The sequence below is a fragment of the Fusarium flagelliforme genome (assembly GCF_020744385.1).
Source record: "Fusarium flagelliforme strain FIESC 12 MPI-CAGE-AA-0113 chromosome Unknown B0J16scaffold_6, whole genome shotgun sequence".
Classification (NCBI taxonomy): Eukaryota; Fungi; Ascomycota; class Sordariomycetes; order Hypocreales; family Nectriaceae; genus Fusarium; species Fusarium flagelliforme.
In genome coordinates this window covers 2,983,976-3,004,160 of record NW_025763508.1, presented here as the reverse complement: position 1 = coordinate 3,004,160, position 20,185 = coordinate 2,983,976, and the positions used below count along the sequence as shown (strand labels likewise).

The window sequence follows — 20,185 nt, the reverse complement described above, 5'->3', positions numbered from 1 at the left end:
GTCATCTCATCTCAGTCAGGCTTTAGACCTTGTCCTGCATCTCGTATACGAATGTGGTAATATCGGAAGGACATGTGCCGGCACTAGCATACACCGGACCAGCAGCTTCAGAAGAACAAACTCATAGTTATTGGGTCGCAAACGGAAAGTCTGTGGAGTAGAAGTCTCAATCAAAAACGCAGATGCATTTGGCAATCGCAATACCGATTGAGACGAAATGAAATGTGCCCAGCCTATTGATTGGAACGGCAATCGTTTTGGCAAGGTTCCCCGCATGTCTGTACCTGGCACGGAGATCAGCAACAGCCTGCGTCTTCCATGACCAGATGACCTCAACTTAACCGGCATATCCTAAATGGGATCCGTACCTGAATAGGGAATGGAGACGCAATCCACAGGCGCTCGAATAGGGCCTTGGCTCCTTGAATGAAGTATGGTGTTTCGTTGGTCGAGACTTACACACACGCGAGAGTTTATCAGAAATGCAACTCTATCAGTCAATCATTTCATCATTAGAGGGGACTTTTTGGATTCTCCGCTAGTCAGTTCTGAGTCCTGCCTTTTGCAGACGGTCGAGCATATCATACCCCATCATATAATATGCCGTACGCTCCGGACTCTGCCAAATTATACACGGCCTCGCTGGTTCACTGTAAATCGGTACAAGCCCCTGGCAGCTGAACAAAATGGTCAAAGCCAACCTCTGGGCCCTCACCCAAGGCCTAGTATTCCTCAGCACTTTCCTCTCCACATCCCTCGTCAAAGCAGACAACCCCATCGTCCAAACCCTCTACACCGCAGACCCAGCCCCCATCGTGCACAGCGGCCGCGTCTACCTCTTCACAGGCCACGACGAAGATGCCTCTACAACCTTCAACATGCTAGACTGGCGACTCTTCTCGTCAGATGACATGGTCAACTGGCAACACCACGGTGTTCCCATGAGTCTGCAGACATTCTCGTGGGCACGCGATAGAGCTTGGGCTGGCCAGGTCGTCGCTCGCAATGGAAAGTTTTACTTTTACGTGCCTGTTAGTATGAAGAGCAACGGACGTATGGCTATTGGTGTTGGTGTGAGTGACAAGATTGAGGGGCCGTATCGTGATGCTTTGGGTAAACCTCTTGTTGAGAACAATGAGATTGACCCAACTGTTTTCATAGACGATAATGGCCAGGCTTACTTGTACTGGGGAAATCCTGGCCTGTGGTACATCAAACTCAACCAGGATATGATCTCCTACAGTGGGGCGGTCACCAAAGTCGAACTTACAACCGCTGCCTTCGGTTCTCGTCCCAACAACCCTGATCGCAAGACCAACTATGAGGAAGGACCATGGTTGTACAAGCGCAATGGAATGTACTACATGATTTACGCAGCCAACTGTTGCTCCGAAGATATTCGTTACTCAACTGGTCCAACTGCCACTGGACCGTGGACATACCGTGGCGTGGTAATGGCGACAGAGGGAAGAAGCTTTACAAACCATCCTGCCATCATCGACTACGAGAACAAGTCCTACTTCTTCTATCACAATGGAGCCCTCCCCGGTGGAAGTGGTTACACGCGTTCTGTCGCCGTGGAAAGCTTCACTTATAACTCCAACGGGTTAATTCCTCAGATGAAGATGTCAACAGCCGGCGTTGCGCAAGTCAAACCTCTGGATCCATACAAGCGTCAAGAAGCAGAGACCATCGCCTGGACCAACGGTGTCAAGACCGAGACGTGCAGCGAGGGCGGTCTGAATGTTGGGTTCATCAACAATGGAGATTACATCAAAGTCAAGGGCGTCGCTTTTGGTAACGGCGCCAAGAGCTTCAGTGCTCGTGTTGCTTCTGCGAATAGTCGAGGCGGCAAGATCGAGTTGAGGTTGGGCAGTGAGGCTGGGAAGGTTGTTGGTACTTGCACTGTGCCTTCAACGGGTGATTGGCAGAGTTGGAGAACTGTTGAGTGTCCTGTTAGTGGTGCTACTGGAACGAGTGATTTGTTCCTGAAGTTTACTGGTGAGGGGTCTGATTACTTGTTTAACTTTAACTGGTGGCAATTCAAGTGAAGATGCTGAGGGAGGCAGTTAGGACATGACTGGTGTCCTTTCTTGTTGAGGATTGGATGGATCATGGTTTCATCCCGAGTATGCTCAATTCGCTATGTAGGGTTTAATGGTGAGATATCTGAAGATGTCTGCAAGGTGTACTGGACAAAATCACAACTGGATAATGTGATGGAAAGTGTAACTTTGTCCGATGCTCCTTGCGGACATATTCAGACGTGTCACCGTTGATCTACATAGCTTGTATATAGTCTTACAGTACATTCCTTTTCCACTCGCTTCTTACTCATCCACATGGTGTCTTCTCCATTCAATCCAAGTAAAGAGTCCTCATCAATGTGATCTCACTACTGTGGTTGCGCACAAACATTGCATGCCACCGCGTTAACAAAGTAAAGAATAAATACTGTAGTAAATGCCGACGCAAATGTTGCGTTAAGGTCAAGGCTATAAACAGCAAGTGGGCAAGACTCAGAGCATTGACCAAGTTTGATGATGGTGTTGAGATCTGGGAGTAGTCAAACTCGAACAGTAAAATGAACAGCTTTATGCTGGAGGAGTTAAGTAGCCAGGACCTGTCATTTGATCACAGAGAAGGGTACCATAAAGTGTGCACATGATTTCAATGCTTCGTCCACTCGCTTCTCAATCTCGCGAACTATATACAATCTGAAAGGCGTCTTCCCAGTTTACCGGTTATCAAATCTCTCAACCTTGACAGAACCACCAAGCTTCTTAGTCGCAAAATTGTGAATACTCCACCTATTGCCAGGGAAGAACTCCCAATAAGTACCCAAAGTCAAGCGACTTCCCAAACTCGTCCAGCTGTTTCCATCAGTGCTGTAGCTAAATGTCGCACTTCCAGCCTGTCCAGGGCGAATATCAGCATTAGCACGAAGATACACCTTTCGGAAAGAAACATTGTCTCTTCGACCTGCCACGCTGCCGGTGGACTTGGTGGTCCAGTCTTTGTTCATGCTGACATCTTGAACCATGACGATGTTGAAGCTGTTGCCTTCGCGCTCGACGCCAATCCAGGCTGATTGATCGCGCAGGACTCCGAGACCTGTGCGGTCGCCGTCGGCCATTTGAGAGAAGTCGATGACGGCTGTGGCTTGGCCTTGGGGACCGCGGATGCGATGGGTGAGGGTGTTACGCGCTTGGTACAGGTCCTTGGTGACGGTGACAGTTCGGAGGGTGAGACCGTTGTTTACGGTAAAGCCGTTGGTGTCAGGGTTGTGGTTCCATTCCCAGTCAGCTCGGAGCTTTGAGCCGGGGAAGTTGTCTGTGCCAATGGGACTAGCGACGTCGCGACGAGGAAGAGGATAATCGTAGTCACCCCAAGCACCGTTGACAGTAGTGATCTGGGGGAAACCGTCGCTCTTCCAAGTAACCGGTGCGAGGACAGGGCATCGGCCTCCAGGGTACATGTCCGAGAAGCCCATGTACCACCAATCACCCTTCTGAGTCTGAACCAGACTTCCCTGGTGAGGAGATCCAGCCTTGGGTACATTGGACAATTTAAGTCTATCAGCAATGATGCGGTTGTCGTACGGTCCCCAAGGTCCACTGGTAGACTTTGCAATGTACTGACCATCCGGGGGACGAGTCAAGAAGATGTACCAGTTTCCATTGCGCTGGTAGAAACGTGCTCCTTCGAGCGTCAGAGGAGGTCTAAGCACAACCTGCTCCTTGACTTCGCGAGTCATATCCTTGCTAAGCTGCGCAACATGGATATCATCACGTCCATACGCAACATAAGGAGTATCCGTCTCATCAAAGTGCAAACCCGCATCATAATAGCACTTGTTAATCTCCCCACCCTTAGTCCAGGGACCCATGGGGTTTGAAGCGCTGTAAACATACGTCTTCGCAAAGCCACTAATACAAGCGACAAAGTAAAACTTCTTATCACTTTCTCTGTATCTGAGTGACGAAGCCCAGATGCCCTTCACGTAGGCGCGTCCTCCATTTTGAAGACTGTAGTTGGGAGACCAGTCGAGAACAGGGACGGAATGGCCGATGTGCTCCCAGTTGACAAGATCGTAGGAGCGTAGGACTGGGGCGCCTGGGGAGTAATGGAATGTTGAGGCGGTCATGTAAAAGGCGTCGCCTGCGCGGGTGACTTCATTGTCAGGAAGATCTTCCCACACGACGGGGTTTGTGAATTTCTGAGCGGTTGTTGCCGCCAGGGAAGAGAGGAGGCCAAAGATGGCGCTCTTCTTGAAGCCAAAGATGGCGCTCTTCTTGAAGCCCATCATATTGAACAGAGTGATGGTTGGCCTTGGAGAGTCAAAGACTGGACACCGACTATGGCCTTCTGTCTTGTTTATAGAAGAGTTACCATTGCCGTCTAATTACATCATTGGTGGACTTGGCAGGAATATGATGATCTGGGGATAGAAAGCTTGACTCTGATTCGAACGGCAATGGCTGTCCATTTCTGGCTATTTCGTTCTGCTGGTTGCCTCCGATTGGAGGAGAAATGACTGTAGAATCGGATGATCGATGCGGGGTACCCTGTAGAGTTCATCATTTATATTTCCCAACTGCCGGTCTGGATAATGTACCCAGCGGCGGAAGTCTGGATGATTCTTGAAATTGCGGAGTGTCATTCGGCTAAAAGACGATCGTTACATATTTGTCTTACGCTTTGACCTTTTCCAGCCACCTTTAGGGCTCTGTAAGGTCATTCATCACTGCCGACAATCAAGCCATCTGCACGCTTTCTACTGTACAGAAGATATTTCCAAAATACCAGTCTTTAATTTGTCGCTGCGTGGCCAAGTGTGCATTCCCAAATTAATACGAAGCGTCCGTTACATTAAACGGCTTGACTTGAAGGTCTGGGAATAACTGAACAAATTCCTATTGGACCGCCTAACATTGAACATCCACCAACTCCACAACAAATGTACCCCATACGAGCAAGGATATCAATTACACCAACAAACCGGTCGCGAAAGCGGAGCGAGCGATATTGACCAATTTCGGCTGATCAGACTAGAGCGCGAGCTGTGTTCTCGACCACAGCGTCGGTCAAGGCTGGTTCGAAATGATGTCTCGATATAGAACATGAGAAAGAAGGAAGAAGATGAGAAAAAGATAACCAGTTGCAGACGGAGAGAAATTTTAAAAAATTAATTTGGACGTGCAATCAATCTACAGTATACCAGTCATAACTCATTAACCTAGTGATAGAACCTAGGGTATCATTCCCTCATATAATACAGGCCCTCATCATGTTAAAATCCAGGCCTTGGTGCAAAACACAACCCCAGGTTGGCTCATCGGTCCGGCGCAGGTAAATACCGATGAATATACTCAACCTTCACCTTGACCTTGTCCCTATCATGCGCACAGCAAAGCAAACAACAGTAAATAAGCCAAAGAACAATAGCCAAACTCAACAACAAAAGACAAAGGAAGACTTCCATAGCAACAAACTTGATCAATCCACCCAAAGTAAAGGCAACATTACCAGGTCCATATATGTCTGACTCAGGCATACCAGCAAGTTCAATGATTCCTCGCGGACCTTCATGCATAGCGTAACCGACCATAACACCACATCCAAGAAAAAGTAATGCATCAAGTAGAGCAAGTGCGTAAAGCATCCAGCGTTGTAGAATGCCGCGTAGGAGTGCGAAGTAGAAGACTGTGAGGATCATAATGACGGCGGAGAGGATGGTTGAGATAACGCAGAAGGCTGCTGCACCTTTCATGAGATCTCTTGGTCGAGATGGATCGACGAGATCATCTTGTATTTTTGCAAGTGCGCTTGTCCAAGGGGCCATTTTCTTCTTGACGAGTGACTCAGTTGCAGTTTCGCCAAGGTGAGCTTGGATGGAGAATTGGATCATTTCCTCGACGCTGAAGACTGGGGGAAATGCTGGTTTGCATGACACAGACTTGGTATCTTCGAACAGACCTCTAGTCTGCACATCGATACATACGCCTAGTGGAAGCTTCTCTCAGTACAAGACCAGACGCATGAGGTAATAGTGAAGGGCTTACCTGAAAATCCCCAATACCAATATTCCGGGAGCTCAGCCATCTGAAGCTTGTTGGGTGAGATGCCAGTTACATTGGCAGTGGCATTGATAAGCTCTGCACTTCCAACTTTGAAGAGATGGACGGGCTGGGTATCAGGAGAAGCACAGCTGACAAGTACGACGATGTTTGCTATAAAGCCCACTAGTCCAGACGTTAGTTATTTATTTCTGGGGTGGGCATCTCACGATGAGCATACTTAGGATGGCCAGCATGAACCATATCATACCCATCTTGGCCTCGCCGACACCGATAATTCGGAGGAAGAAGTTGTTATAAGACATGGTGGCGCACTGATCAAAATATTTCAAAAACGAGTGTAAGAATAAACGAATGTCGATGGAGTGAATGTCAACTTGAAGCTGCAAATCCAAACTCTAGAAGGATACCAAGCCCATTTGTACTCAATCTCCCCATCGCCAAAAGTCATTTTCTTCCCAAAATAACATTTTAAAAATTTATGGTTATTTTGAAAATGCTGCAGGTACGATCGGCAGTGTAAGCGCTGAGGCTGAACAAGCTCGTTTGCATTGGTCAACATTTCGGTAATTGGCCTTAGTAATGCGGCCTTGACAAGAAGCTGAATTTGCGGCTGAGAATTGCCAAGCTGTCATTCGGTAGTGAAGCGCTATGTGTCTTGGCGAGAATTGCTTGTCGGGAGTATGATTTGGGTTGTTGGTGGTGTTTTCGCATTCGGACATTTACAGCTTAGTTGTTGGGGCCATATCGTACTTGCGTGCATGTTGCGGTATACAGAAACATTACCCTAGTGGATTGATCTGTACACTACGCTACCGTTGGGCGTTCAGAGTTATGCAGCCACTATTGAGATATTGTTAGGCTACCCAGTCGCGACGCGACCTACGCGCTCTGGGGACGCCTGCAGACCGCCATGGTAGCAAGAATAAGTGCATTGAAGGTTGTAGGATCAGTTCCTTCAAGCTTTTACTGGCATGTCTACAGCACTTGCATGGTTTACTGAGGAGTTTGAATGTACCAAATCAATTGACCTAGTCTGCCGAACGGAACTACAACTTGTCAACAGCCCATACCAATTAATCATTTCTTAACATGACCTTCATCAATCTGAACAGCTTGACCCTCAATGTCCCCAAGCTTCTCACCCATAGCCTGCTGCTCCGCGATCTCATCGGCAGGGATCCTGTCAGGCGTAGTGTTGACAAGCATGATCATTGGCAGAAGCGAAGCGCCGAGAAGAGCAAACGTCACGCAGCTAGAGACATCAGTACTATGTCTCATGCAGGATAAGGGAGGAAGAAACTTACAAGCCAACCAGAGGATCACTCTTTGTCTGAGTATTCATACCATACGCGATAGCTTGACCAATGGCCTCGAGACATCTAAATGCAGCACCATTCCGCACATTCTCTGCAGTACGATTAGTCCCTGTCCCTCCACGAACACTTTTAACGTACCTTGTGCATCTGTAGCAAAAGAAGATAAAAGCCAGTACATGTAGCTCTGCGACAGTGGTCCCGTAGTCTGTACAAAGAAATACGGCAAGAAGGACGTGGCAAATAAGCCATCATCCCAGTCAATTGCGCCAGGGTCGTTGCGCTTGAAGCGAACTTGCATGATGATGGACCAGATGTATACTCCGACGTTGAGAATGACGACAGTGTACAGACCGATTTGAGCGCGACGGCGTTGGGCGAGTTTCTTAGCGTCAAGGATGAAGCCAAGACCGAAACAGCCGATACTAGGATGCGTGAGCATGGATTGTGGTTGGGAGGGGTGGTTGACTTACATGCAGAAGAAGGGTGAGATGAGAGATGAGAGAGCTCTTGCGCGGACGGTAAAGTAGATTCCGAGGTAAGTTGACCAAGACCCACTGCCATGCCTGTTAGTCACCTGTACGGTATCGAGAGGAGATGCTGTCTTACCTGTAAAAGAAGGACCAAACAGCCCAGATGGCTGACAAAACAATGAGCCTGGAAGTCATGGTCTTTGCAATACGTTTGATCTCCAATTTGGTGGAAAGCGTTTCAGTAGTGACAATCTTGGTACCATCAGATCGAATGACGCGTTCGAACGGTGTGATCATGAATGCAAAGGGAAGACTATTTCCATGTTAGTTTGTAATGCAATTGAGGGTCGTGGTACGTACGCTAGACACTCAATAATGAGGAATGCAATGTATGTATCAGGTGTCACTCCACCGCTAACGCCCTTCTCGTTATTCTTGGACAGACTGATGCAGTATTAGCATTGAAAGAAGTATGTGGAAGTGGATGAACTTACTTGATAGCGCCACCAACGAGCTGTCCCAGGTTCCGCGAGACGATCCACAGAGCCAGGTATTTACCACGAGCACCAGATGGCGCAAGGGTCATTATGGCACCGGCTTCGGCGACGTACCAACATCCAGTTCCGACACCGCTAATGACACCACTGAGGATCAGATACTACCCAGCTGTTAGTAATCCTACGTGTTAGACATTTTGTTGACTGAGCGTACCCATTGGTTGCCAAACATGCTGTTGCAGTAGTACGCTGATCCCTCGATGGGGAAGGACATAGATCCGATGACGAGCGCCCACTTGACGCCAAGTTTGTTGACGATGGGACCACCCATGCAGCAGGCTAAGAAGAGTCAGGCATCACCTCCTCGCTTCGCACTAGATGCTACTTACTGAAAGCCAGAGCAGCATATCTCAAAGCCGTTGAAATATTGGACACCTGAGGCGTAGCAAGACCACCACCGCCCAAGCCAGCAATAGCATCAGACATGGCAGGACCACAAAAGGCCTGAATACTCAAGAGTATCATCTGCGTTAAACTATGCCGCCATATGTACTTCCAGATAGGAACATCCCTAGTGGAAGACATATCTGCTGCTCGTACAGACTCGGCACGAGCATTCTCGGGTGAAGAAACAGTAGTCTTAGAATCGGCCATGATGTATTAAACAATAACAAGAAACTGATTGACTGAGAAAAAGAAGGGATTCTTGTGATCTTTAAATATCTAAACTGGCGTCAACCTTATCATGATTTCCCCACGGGGTCATTCTTCTTGTCCCCCGCTTGAGATTGTAGAGTGAAGGTCCAAGCGATGCTGGTGTGGTCGACCAATCATGCATATGCCGCTTAACCTTCCCCGTGGGGTTTAGCGCGGACGTTATCAGTCAAGAAGGTCCAGCCGAGACGAGATATGACTCGTGATGCGATATTCAGGTCATGATAGCAAAGCGGTTCCGCGATAACTGCCACTATTGATTGCGAAGAGTTTGATCATTGGTAGGCGATTTTTCGGCATCCTGCATTTGCGCGCAAGTCTGGATGCGAGATCGGCGAATCCCCAGATGTGTCGCACTTTCCTCGGGCAGGTCACGCGACCACGGCTTTGGAAATCAGGAAAATGGACATTGAACTACATACCAGTCGGCGGCGAGTTAATCGGAGATTGGATCGATTGAATAGCACAATCGCCCGGTCTTGCATCATTAATACTCTGCTACTCGGGGTCTGCTAGTGACACATCTGGTGATAAAGACGCCCGCAATGCGTTTTTGATAGAACAACACTTTCGATCACACGAACTGTCATTTGATAGTTATCTTTTATGATGAACCTTATCCTGATAAGGTATCAATACTCTGCTATTAGTCTATAGCCAAGTTAAATACTGTAATGTCATTGCCACAAACTTCAACGATATGACTACCCTATACAGAGCATACAGCAGGCTGATTCAAAATGAGTGTTCACTTTTCTCTAGGCACCGGCGGTGACAATTGACAATCGGGTAATGCCAAGCCTCGCTAAGTCGGAATATCAATAACCCGCATGGAGCTGAAGAGCGCCCCTATAACACCCCCAACTGTAGCGCGCAATGATGCCCTAAGTTTTACCGGGCTCTTACTCTGTAATGCGTTGTAATCACTCTAACTGTAGCGTGCCGTTATGCGCCGTAAACGCGCTGTGAATGAGCTGCAAAAAACGCTAGCCAGAGTGTATTATTAGACCTTCCTGACGACCCAATGATTGAATGGAATTGATATCTTAATTTGATAGATGCAAATAACAACACTCTTTAAAATACATCAACTAATACCAGGACAGACAAGATAAGAAAATAATCGTGACACTCAGCATTTGATGGGATGAACAGTCACCTGAAATACAGTATCCTCGTATTGGTGTTATAGACATTTGTGTTGGTGTTGCGTCCAGTGACCGGGGAAATTTTATTACAACAAGGGCCCGTCTCATAGAGTATTGGGTGACATGGTCATTTTAATAGAGTACTTCAGCTGCGGGCGTGCCTGCTTTTTGTCTTTCTCAGTTGGGATAGGAAGGTGACTGGGTAATCTAGTGCGATAGTACTGAGAGACGTGTCGGAGCTCCTTTCCAGATCTCTTACTGCAAAGCCCAGACATACATCTTTCTTTCGTTGTGCCAGCCTCTCATGAATTAAGGTTATAAATCTCAAAAACAGCTTTTGCAATAACAATCAAGCTAGGGTTTCGGTAACGAAACAAGGTTGAATAAACGGAAGTTTAAACTCGCACAAAAGCTTTTCCATCACTCACTTCATCTTCCGTCTTTCATTTTCTCTTTATCCTAATTTCTCTACCGTCTCGCGTAAGCAGCGACCGTCTCATACCAACATGTCGCAAGAAGACGAGCAAGCCCCCATTCAAATCGTCTCGGCACGATTTCGGACCGCAACAAGTCCTTTACGACGTCTCCCCCTTGTTATGTCCCGTCCGGATGGATTACAAAGCCGGCTTGGTGACAAGATTGCCCTCGCCATCCACGATCGAGCAGAAGAAGTTCTGAAAGCTTTCAAGCTTGTTGATAGTAGTGATGATGAGGATTACTACGAAAATTACTACGACGTTGACATCTCGATGCGAAAGACGAAGAATTGTCCAGAGACGGCGGCACCGACTATCATGATCTATTTTAAAGTTTTCCCGACAGACCGCGAGGCATTGTACAAGGCCACGAAGCAAATCGCCGAGTTTGCCCGGGACAGCTCGGATGAGCCATTCTGTGTCGAAATGATAGGTCAGCCACTCGTTTGGACTATAGCTTATGGGCCCGTAAGAGATCGCCCCGATTTACTTCAATGCTGGGACAAGATGCGGGTCCTGGTGTACGAGCGCCTCGAGGCGCACGAAGCTACCAAAGGTTCCATGACTTCGATAAGTCTTTTCCGCTACGGCACGAAAAGGTTTTATGGAAATAACCCGGTTACAATTTTCATCACGGTCGATTTTGACTCACAAGAGGTTGGATGGCCAGACGTCATCAATGATATCGAGAAGAGCCTAAAGGAACATCAATTACCGGATCTCTACATTCATATCGAGCACAATGTTGGCTTTTCCTCTGCACCCCCGTCATTATTGGATCTGGAGGGTGAATATGCTAGGAACAGACTTGGCCGCGGGTCTATCGAGGACGATTACAACAAAACGGTAAACTTGGGTGAAGTGATAGGCCCTGCCAACTTCGTCATGAGAGAGGACTGGACCGAGGGCTATGTGGGGCACGGCAATCTAGGCTGCTATGTTGAAGTCAAAACAGCGCAGGGTTCGTGGGAAAAATACGGGCTGACCAACTACCATATTGTACGAGGTGCCTTCCCTGGTTTCAACACTACCATCGTTAACAAAGAAACGGTCCTAGTCCCGCCATCGGCCGAGTCTTCTCTATTTATAGTCGACGAAAAGGGATTGCCACCCGGGTCACACGAAGCTCTAGCCATGATGGAGAGCCCCCCAAGGTCAATGCACGACTACACTCTTTGGATTGCGCAGATAAACCTGGATGACATGAACAGATCGCTGCAACGGCTTCATATTAATGCAATGGGATTCTTGGATGCGGAGGAGACCTACGCACGTGTAGACGGGTACAAGGTTGAGCTGATCCAAGAAGTGGAAAAGAAGAAAGACTTCTTCTACTTTTACCAGCATGCTATGGGCGAAATCTTTGCTGCCTCTGGCTTTAACGAAAGGACCACCGAAAACGGCAGACTTGACTGGGCATTGATCAAGGTGGCCGAGAGTCGAACCGGCACTAACATCCTGCCCGATAGGTCGGCTTGGGCAAGGCCTGTAGGACGTACCCGGGACGCTCCTTTCTTGACGTTCGGCCGACAACTTAAGCCCCCAGGCGATCAACCCGGCCCGAGCGAGAGCATCAGCCTCGAGAACCAAGTACAATGCGAAGAGGCGTTCAAATACGGAACTACGACTGGTCCAATTCGGGGGAAACTTCACATATTCAAGACTAATGTCCAGTTCAAGGATGATCAGCACGTTGGCGACGACCCGTTGTCTAGCGAGTACCTCTTCCAAATGAAAAGGGAAGTAAGGGACGAGCCCTTTGCTGGATCAATTGTGTACGATGAGTGGGGATGTATTCTCGGGCTGTTATCCAGGGGTCTTCAGCCTCAGAGGGCAGAGGATTTCCATGTGTACGTTACTCCGATTGAGCATGTGTTTCGTCACATAAAGGAGTCTTCGAATGGAAGAATCGTCGATGTCCGTGTCGCCCAGGACCAATCTGCTTAGAAGACTCTTTCAATGTCTTGGTAAATGGTTCGCTCATTCTTAGATGTATCTTAGGCTAGCCTTAGACAATACTAATTTTCGTTTCCCTCAGCAGAGCATCGCATCATGACTCACGATATAGCCTTTCGCCCGGGCTTTGTTTAGTATAACGTTGAAAAACAGTAGCTGCACAACCAAAGGTGTTATTTTGTCGAGTACGCTTCGCAGTCTTCAAACGTGCTATCATTAAATTATGAAGAGAACTTCGCTGTTTACAAACAATTTCCAATCAACAACCGTACCGCCATTAGATAAGCTTTGCAGATATTTACTTTCCACAGGGCATTATGACTTCTTGGCCCACACATGACCTTTTTCTTTTTTTCTTTTTACCTTACCCTTACATAAGGTTTAGGCAGGCTACAGAATGCCCTTCTTTCTTTGCTTCTATCCGGCCTTTTCACTCTTCCTTCCACAAACATCAGTTTTTCGCTGTCGTTGGAATGGAAAAGAACTTTGATAGTCTGTACCTCGTTACATATTCACTCTAGCCTTCTATCTTTCCCAACCAAGAAACGCACAAAACCGCAGCACCAGCAGCCAGAGCACCCAAAACCAACATCTGCAACCCCTCAACAACACAAGCTCTCATCTCGTCTTCTTTCGAACTCAACATCCATTTCTTTCCGGCTCCAAAGGAAAATAGCACCACGAGACACATAACGGTACTTATTTGTAGTCCGGACCCGACTGTACTGGCGAAGAAGTAAGGTAGAAGAGGTATGGTACCGCCCACTGCGTAACCGAGTGATATTGAAAGACCTGAGGTGATTGGTGAAGTTGTAGAGAGTTTTGCGGAATCCGGGACGTTCGTACTGAACGTTTCAAGGCGCGAGATAGTGTGTTGAGGGGTCCTTGGGCTTCGTTGTATAGTCGTCAGGATTGACGTTATTGTCGACGGGGGAAGGTCTAAAGGCTCCAAGTGCCGTCGCACAAGGTCTTCCATCATCCCTTGCATCTTTTCTGATTCTCCAACCATGCAATCCGTTTCATGGCTGCCCGCACCACCACTATCGGTCTTGGTATCCTCATCTGGCAGGCTTGTAAGTGAAGAGATACATTCGTCGCGCGCAGCGAGATATCCTCCGATTCCCATACTGATACTGCCAGCACATAACTCTGCCAGTCCACCTGTTACGACCGTGTCTGTTTTACCGAGTGAACTCAGCCCGGCTGTCAGGGCGAAAGGGACGGTAAGGCCATCAGAAAATCCGAGGGTGAAGTCAGAGAGGAAGCGTTTGCACGCTGGGCTTTGGGCTGACTTCATTTTGATTGACGGGGGTGACACCATGAAGGTGAAAATAGCGTTTTCTTCTTGTGAGTCTTATGTGAATATGTTCCTGGCGACCGACCCATCAAGAGGCGTACATGAATTGATGGTGATAGTCAGAAATCGTCAAGTGGGCAGTAGACTCAATAGCCAGCCGTCCCAAGGCAACACGTGCTTGGAACCACCAATCATATTCATTGCAATTCATCTCATGGCAATCAATGATAAAGAACATTAGTGTCGGCACTTTCTGCCGACGCGATGCCGTTATTTCCGTGCGCCATTTACATTGTTGGCTTCCAGACGCACATGCGATAATGCGGCGTTTTTAGTGGCTCGGCCGCAAAGTTGCGATCACAGAGCGCTAACACGCGAGGTGGGGCTCACAATCCATGGCGCGGGCAAGTGGGACAGATCTGCCACTGATATCGTGAATCCTAGTCACGGCATCAGGACGGCAACCACGCCAAATGGGGCGCACTCTAGCTGCCGCGCCACAATTGAAAATTACTAGGCGGAAATGACTTCAAGGACTTCATCAGTCCTTGCATTATTGTTAATTGCGAGATTTAGCAGATTCAGAAGCTGTGTAGGGACTTTGTTAATTATGTGGCAAAAGACTTCAATATCAATCACGAGACAGATGTGTTAGGACTCATACAATAGTCGGATTAATGTCCCCGGTTGGCTGGGCAACGCATCGCATTTTACACGGACGTCTCGTTGTTCTGCGCCCAGCGTCGGGCCGCGACTTGGCGATCTACGATATGTCCTTGGCAAACTCCACCCTCGGGTTTAGTGACGGTCACTAATTTTCGTGAGGAAAAAAAAAAGGATAGTGACAGAATACCCGTAATGCATGCTTTATTAAACAACACTATTGATCGCACAGCTTTGTAAACTTCATGACTTGCAACACAACCATAGGCTGCTGCTATCTATTTAATTTAAGGTTTTTGAAGGTCAGTCATCAAGTCGTACAGTTCAAAACAACACAATTAAATAACCACAGATGGCTGCTGCTATATAAAGTATCTAAACAGCTATAGAGATGCTCGGGATGGTCTCTCTGTCTAATATCTGTCCGTGCTAAGACACTCTACTTCTTGACAGGCTCATAACCCTTAGGAGGATTCAACCCATCATCAACCTCAATGACATCCCGATAATAACTAGGCGCATCACTCCCCTTCCACTCCTTCTTAACACCCTCAAAAACCTTCCTTCCCGAAAACGTCTTCTCTAAGTCCAGATTCGGCGCAGCGTACCTCTGGTTACCCCCAGCAGTATTAAACGGTCCCGCGTAAGATGCATTCCAGAAATATTTATCCATCGCACCAGCCTTCCACTTTCTGATCTTATCACCAGTCTTTTTCGCAACGAGATCAAACACATTAGCTCCAACGTCCCAGCGGCCAAGGGTGTCGAGACCCCAGTTTGCTTGTACGGTTGACAGCTCGGAGTAGTGGTTGTAGAAGTTTGAGTCTGTTGTGCCGACGAGATGCTTTGGTACGGCATCGCCTACTAAAATACCGAGGATATGATTCTGGCGCGCATAAGATTCGTTTTCGTCCCATGTGATAAGAACAAGCGTGTTTTCCATGAATCGCTTGTCTTCCATCAACGGCTTGAGGAACGCACGGGCCCAGTCACCAGCGACGGTAACAGACGTATCATGACCATCAGAAGTCATGTTGGGTGTAATAAACATCCACTGCGGCAACTTCCCCTCCTTAAGGTCTTTATGAAACATCGATTTCCCAGTATCAACCATAGACAGGTTCTTGATTTGGGAAAGACGCTGTTCAGAAGTTGCTACACTGTCGTGAAGAACAGCAGGGTTGTGCTTCCTGACGTAATCATTCTTGCCGTTCTTGTGGTTCACCCACGCGAATCCTTCAAAACCGGTGTATGGCTGGTCTTCTTGGTATAAACCCCAGGAAATACCACGGTGTTCAAGGAGGTCGATTATGGTGGAAATGTTGCGTGGGTTGCGGTTGAAAGCGTCGTTTTGCATGCCGAAGTAGTCACCAGCAATGGCGGCCATGTAGTTTGGCTCTGAGGGGTGGGTTACTGCGAAGTAGTTGGAGAGGGTGATTCCCTTAGATCTGAACCAAGAGAAGTTGGCTGCCAATTCATTAGCCCAAGCAATGGTTAATTCTGGAGTTGAGTACTCACGGTCGCCAAAGGCCTTCTCGTAGTTCTCATTCTCAAAGTAGATAATAGCAATGCGATCGAATGCTTTGCCTTTGACCTTAGAGGTGGGACTGCTGGTTTTGGCTGTGGCTGCCGCGGCGGCAACTTCAGCTGTTCCTGTAGCTGTGTACCTTGTCTCCCATCCTGTCTGGTCTTTGCGGGCGAAAGCAAGACCTGCGAAGGTTAAGAGCGCAGCGGATTGAAACAACATGATGGGCCGTGATGCGTAGTTGTTTATTCAAAGACTTGTAGACAGTCGCAGTCAATTGGGTTTATATGTGTTGGTGTCATAAATGACCAACCCCCGTGGTCTGACGGAGAATATGCCGCGGAAAGTGTGCCGAGCCCCCACCGTCGGTCGCCATAAGAAGCCAAATGAAGATACCATCCGTATTTTTTCGGAACTTTTTTATTTATTTAACTTCCAATTGAAGATCAATTTGGGGCACGTGTGGTCGCTTTTTGGATCGACTTGCATTCAATTTTGCCGACAGATCCGACAGCGCTTAGACATCCCTGTAACATCCACTGAGGCAAGTTCCGAATCATCGAGTTGAGTTGTTTTTATCATTCTCTTGAAGATATTAACTTCTCTGGTCATTGTTTCCAGTCAAAATGAATGAAGGGAAATTCAGTTGGGTGAGGGATGATGACTTCGAATTGTCAAGCTCGTCAGCCTCATTTGAGACTGGACTTGAAAAGCCGGATGACGTCACGGGAAGAGATGGAACTTTCCTAGGGAAGTGGATGAGATCCATCATCTCAATACTCACAGTAATCTCCATCTTTGGTCTCACGGTATTTATCTTTTTCGAAGAAATCTCATTGCGACACCACAACGAAATCCCTTCAAAACATCCACACCAAGTACAACAATCACCAAATGTCATCTACAACGAATCCATCCCTGCAGAGCCTCAACTCCGCGACACAAGCGAATACATTCTCTCCCCATCATGGAACGTCACTTCACCCCCAACAACAAGAGAACACTTCTGGACAATAACTTATTCTGACCTCAATCCCGACGGCATTTTTCGACCAATGCTACTAATAAACAATCAATTCCCTGGTCCTCTCGTCGAATGCAATGAAAATGACACATTGATAATTCATGTCAATAATCAAGCCTCCAATGCAACAGCAATCCATTTCCACGGTATGTTTCAAAACGGAACAAATAACATGGACGGTACCGTTGGAGTCACGCAATGTCCTATTGCGCCGAACTCGAGTTTTACATACAAGTTTAATGTGGCGGGGCAGTTTGGGACGTATTGGTATCATGCGCACCATAGCGCTCAAGCTTCTGATGGATTGCTTGGGCCGATGGTCGTGCATTCTGAGAGGGAGAGGCAAATGGACATTGCGAGTGATAGAGTGGTCATGGTACAGGATCACTATCATAATCTCACCTCGGAGTTGTTGATGGAGTATCTCGCTCCCGATCAAGAGAACAACGAGCCTGTGCCAGACAACGGTCTTGTCAACGGACGAAATATCCGCGATTGTGCAGACTTTGAAGGCTGGAATTGCAACCCTACCAACCGCGGTCTTCTCAACATTGACCTGGAAGATGGACAGCGGCACAGACTTCGCATCATCAACGTCGGTGCATTCGCCGAGTTCCAGATACAAGTTGATGAACATCCTTTTTATGTCACCGAAGTTGACGGGACGGACGTTCATCCTGAGCCGATTCATCGGTTGAACATTATGCCGGCGCAACGATATAGCGTCGTTTTGGAGACGAATGTTACTACAGGCGAGGCATTCTGGTTCAGAGCAAGAATGGTGACGCATTGTTTTAAGAATGAGAATCCGCGGTTGCAAGCTGAGACCAGGGCGATTGTCCGATATCAGAGTCCCGAGAAGCAGGTATCAACTGAGAAGCCTACCAGCAAAGAGTGGTCGGACGCAATCGAGGTTATCTGTCGCGACCTGAACACAACCGCCCTTCGACCCGTGGAAGCCATCACCCCACCTCCAGCTGACGAAGTCATTATCCTTCGCGCAAACTTTGAGATTGGAGATTGGCGGTTAGCCAGAGGATTCTTCAACGATTCAACATGGCATCCCAACGCGACCAATCCATCCCTCCACCGCTTCTTGGACTCCGGTGCTCAAAGCGCAACTTCAAAAAGACCAGTCGCCATCAATGATAAGATGTTCGAACGCAAGAAGGAGCTTGTTCTAGAAACAAACGGTATAAGAACAATCGATATTTCCATAAACAATTTCGACGACGGTGCACATCCGTTCCATCTTCACGGTCACAAATTCTTTGTTCTCGTGCAAGGTCGCGACGGGTATCCACCAACTCCCGCCGAATTACCAGCCTACCTCGAAAAGCACAATTTGTTGGAAAATCCATTAAGGAGAGATACTGTTACAGTGGAGGGGTATGCTTGGGCTATCATACGTGTTGTGCTGGATAATCCCGGTTTATGGGCTTTTCATTGTCATAATACGTGGCATGCTGAGAGTGGGATGGTTATGCAGATGTTAGTAAGATCTGAGGTTGTGAAGGAGTGGACGGTGGGCGAAGAGGAGAGGGGGATGTGTAATAGGGAAGGGGTTGGGAGGGGCATGAGGCCGGATGATAGTCTATGGTTTGGACAGTTCTAGAAGATAGATCATCAATGTTTTATGTTTTTACTTTTGAGACTTCGATTTCGAACTTAGAGCGACGGGGAATGAAAGGAATCGACAGTAGAAAGCACAGTGGTCAAAGACAGCAATGATTGATGACACCGACACGCATGCCATATTTGGTAAACAAACTCGGTGAAAGCAGGAGTCCAGGGTAATTAAGAGTCACGTCAGGCGAACCAAAAAGTATTCATACATTTGCTGCTTTTATTGAAAGTCATCTACTGATAGCAACATAATCGCACCACACAAAAAGCCGTCCAGCAGCTAATCCGCTCGTGTCATGATCGCAATGATCTCATACAAATCCTCAGAAGTAAGATCATCATAAACGATGCCAACCATCTCGAGTTCAAGCTTGATATCCGCGTAAGGCTTCTTCATGAAAAGCTGGGCGATGTAGCGACGGTCCTCTTGGCTGATTCGGTGAAGGCTCAAGTTAGTTAGAGCATCAGCTAGATTGCGACCAATAGGATCCTCCTGCACTTGCGGGAGAGGGCGGGTGGCTTGTTCGTAATAGTCGGCTGGGAGGGGGTCGAACATGTCGGCGTCGGGTTGCCATCCCATGTTATCATCAAATTCGATGATTTGGCAAGAATAGCCAGGGCGAGATTGGTGTTCTGAGGTGGTGAGGGTATTTACTTGAGCATCGGAAGGTCCTGCCTTCTCGATTCCCTTACCTTTGTCTTGCTTTGCCTCCTTGTCATGGGACTCTTGTGCAGGCTGCTCAGACTTGGAATCATGAGGGTGGATGGATAGTTTCTTGAACTGCTGGTGCAGTTCAAGGTTGTCGGCAGGAGTGCCTGAGGCAAAGTTGGCGTTGTTGTTAGACATAGTGTATGTTGTGATGAGAATGAGAGATGTGCTTGGAGGGTAAGAGATAGTAGTGGAAGGTTGGCCAACTATATAGACACAAGAATTAATATTTCTGATGCACCGTGCCCAAGGAACAGCACAGAACGTTACATATGTTCGGGTCTCATGACCATCTAATAGTGAATTGAACAAGAAGTTACAATAAAAGAAGAATAATACCAACAATCCATCTAGTAAGGTCTATCGCCCGCAACACGTGTTCGTCAGTGTATGCTGATTGATAATGACTTATCATGTAGTAATCCTCAGATTTAGCAACTGGGACCCTTAAGGACAGGTTTACACTTTACACAGTTTAAGCTCAAAGTACAGGGTTTATATGTGTGTTTTTCTCTATCCTTAGTGCCTACGGGCAAACAAGGGACAGTGAAATTTAGTACCGGCGTAAACGCAAAGAGCTTTTTCTTTTTTTCTTCTTTTTTTCTTTTTGTCTTTCCTTACTGGAGCTCACAAGTTCAAGTTCTGGGGTTTCTTTTTCCTTTTTCGTCTTTTTTCCTCTCT

The 20,185-nt window shown here is 47.5% G+C and overlaps 8 protein-coding genes across 8 annotated transcripts; 3 read left to right on the top strand and 5 right to left on the bottom strand.

The window, feature by feature from the left end:
• Window positions 1–686: 686 nt before the first annotated feature.
• On the top strand, window positions 687–2,305 carry B0J16DRAFT_417585 (putative xylanase 7; the record flags this gene model as incomplete). Its single annotated transcript, XM_046133680.1, has 1 exon — window positions 687–2,305. One exon carries the CDS (start codon window positions 687–689, stop codon window positions 2,049–2,051), a length of 1,365 nt encoding a protein of 454 aa, XP_045980556.1. The 3' UTR covers window positions 2,052–2,305.
• A 432-nt stretch (window positions 2,306–2,737) lies between these two features.
• On the bottom strand, window positions 2,738–4,309 carry B0J16DRAFT_364456 (putative xylanase 28; the record flags this gene model as incomplete). The annotated part of the gene is made up of 1 exon (XM_046129943.1): window positions 2,738–4,309. One exon carries the CDS (start codon window positions 4,307–4,309, stop codon window positions 2,738–2,740), a length of 1,572 nt encoding a protein of 523 aa, XP_045980555.1.
• Window positions 4,310–5,205: 896 nt separating this feature from the next.
• On the bottom strand, window positions 5,206–6,425 carry B0J16DRAFT_374935 (uncharacterized protein; the record flags this gene model as incomplete). Its single annotated transcript, XM_046130640.1, has 4 exons — window positions 6,301–6,425; window positions 6,066–6,245; window positions 5,560–6,006; window positions 5,206–5,210 (listed from the first exon to the last, which is right to left on the bottom strand). The coding sequence occupies exons 1-4, from the start codon at window positions 6,383–6,385 to the stop codon at window positions 5,206–5,208; spliced, it is 717 nt and encodes a 238-aa protein (XP_045980554.1). The 5' UTR covers window positions 6,386–6,425.
• Window positions 6,426–7,087: 662 nt separating this feature from the next.
• Window positions 7,088–9,066, bottom strand: B0J16DRAFT_347996 (major facilitator superfamily domain-containing protein). The gene is made up of 9 exons (XM_046128649.1): window positions 8,756–9,066; window positions 8,581–8,705; window positions 8,364–8,527; window positions 8,230–8,313; window positions 8,006–8,182; window positions 7,870–7,953; window positions 7,538–7,821; window positions 7,388–7,490; window positions 7,088–7,335 (listed from the first exon to the last, which is right to left on the bottom strand). Exons 1-9 carry the CDS (start codon window positions 9,018–9,020, stop codon window positions 7,161–7,163), a joined length of 1,461 nt encoding a protein of 486 aa, XP_045980553.1. The 5' UTR covers window positions 9,021–9,066; the 3' UTR covers window positions 7,088–7,160.
• Window positions 9,067–10,561: 1,495 nt separating this feature from the next.
• B0J16DRAFT_347994 (uncharacterized protein) lies at window positions 10,562–12,671 on the top strand. The gene has a single exon (XM_046128648.1). The coding sequence runs from the start codon at window positions 10,735–10,737 to the stop codon at window positions 12,649–12,651; it is 1,917 nt and encodes a 638-aa protein (XP_045980552.1). The 5' UTR covers window positions 10,562–10,734; the 3' UTR covers window positions 12,652–12,671.
• Window positions 12,672–13,078: 407 nt separating this feature from the next.
• Window positions 13,079–14,174, bottom strand: B0J16DRAFT_347992 (Ccc1 family). The gene is made up of 2 exons (XM_046128647.1): window positions 13,161–14,174; window positions 13,079–13,099 (listed from the first exon to the last, which is right to left on the bottom strand). Exon 1 carries the CDS (start codon window positions 13,979–13,981, stop codon window positions 13,178–13,180), a length of 804 nt encoding a protein of 267 aa, XP_045980551.1. The 5' UTR covers window positions 13,982–14,174; the 3' UTR covers window positions 13,079–13,099; window positions 13,161–13,177.
• Window positions 14,175–14,786: 612 nt separating this feature from the next.
• Window positions 14,787–16,480, bottom strand: B0J16DRAFT_347991 (phosphoesterase family-domain-containing protein). The gene is made up of 2 exons (XM_046128646.1): window positions 16,139–16,480; window positions 14,787–16,087 (listed from the first exon to the last, which is right to left on the bottom strand). Exons 1-2 carry the CDS (start codon window positions 16,365–16,367, stop codon window positions 15,060–15,062), a joined length of 1,257 nt encoding a protein of 418 aa, XP_045980550.1. The 5' UTR covers window positions 16,368–16,480; the 3' UTR covers window positions 14,787–15,059.
• A 109-nt stretch (window positions 16,481–16,589) lies between these two features.
• B0J16DRAFT_179055 (multicopper oxidase-domain-containing protein) lies at window positions 16,590–18,930 on the top strand. Its single transcript, XM_046122560.1, has one exon. It carries the CDS (start codon window positions 16,772–16,774, stop codon window positions 18,782–18,784), a length of 2,013 nt encoding a protein of 670 aa, XP_045980549.1. The 5' UTR covers window positions 16,590–16,771; the 3' UTR covers window positions 18,785–18,930.
• The last annotated feature ends 1,255 nt before the right edge of the window (window positions 18,931–20,185 follow it).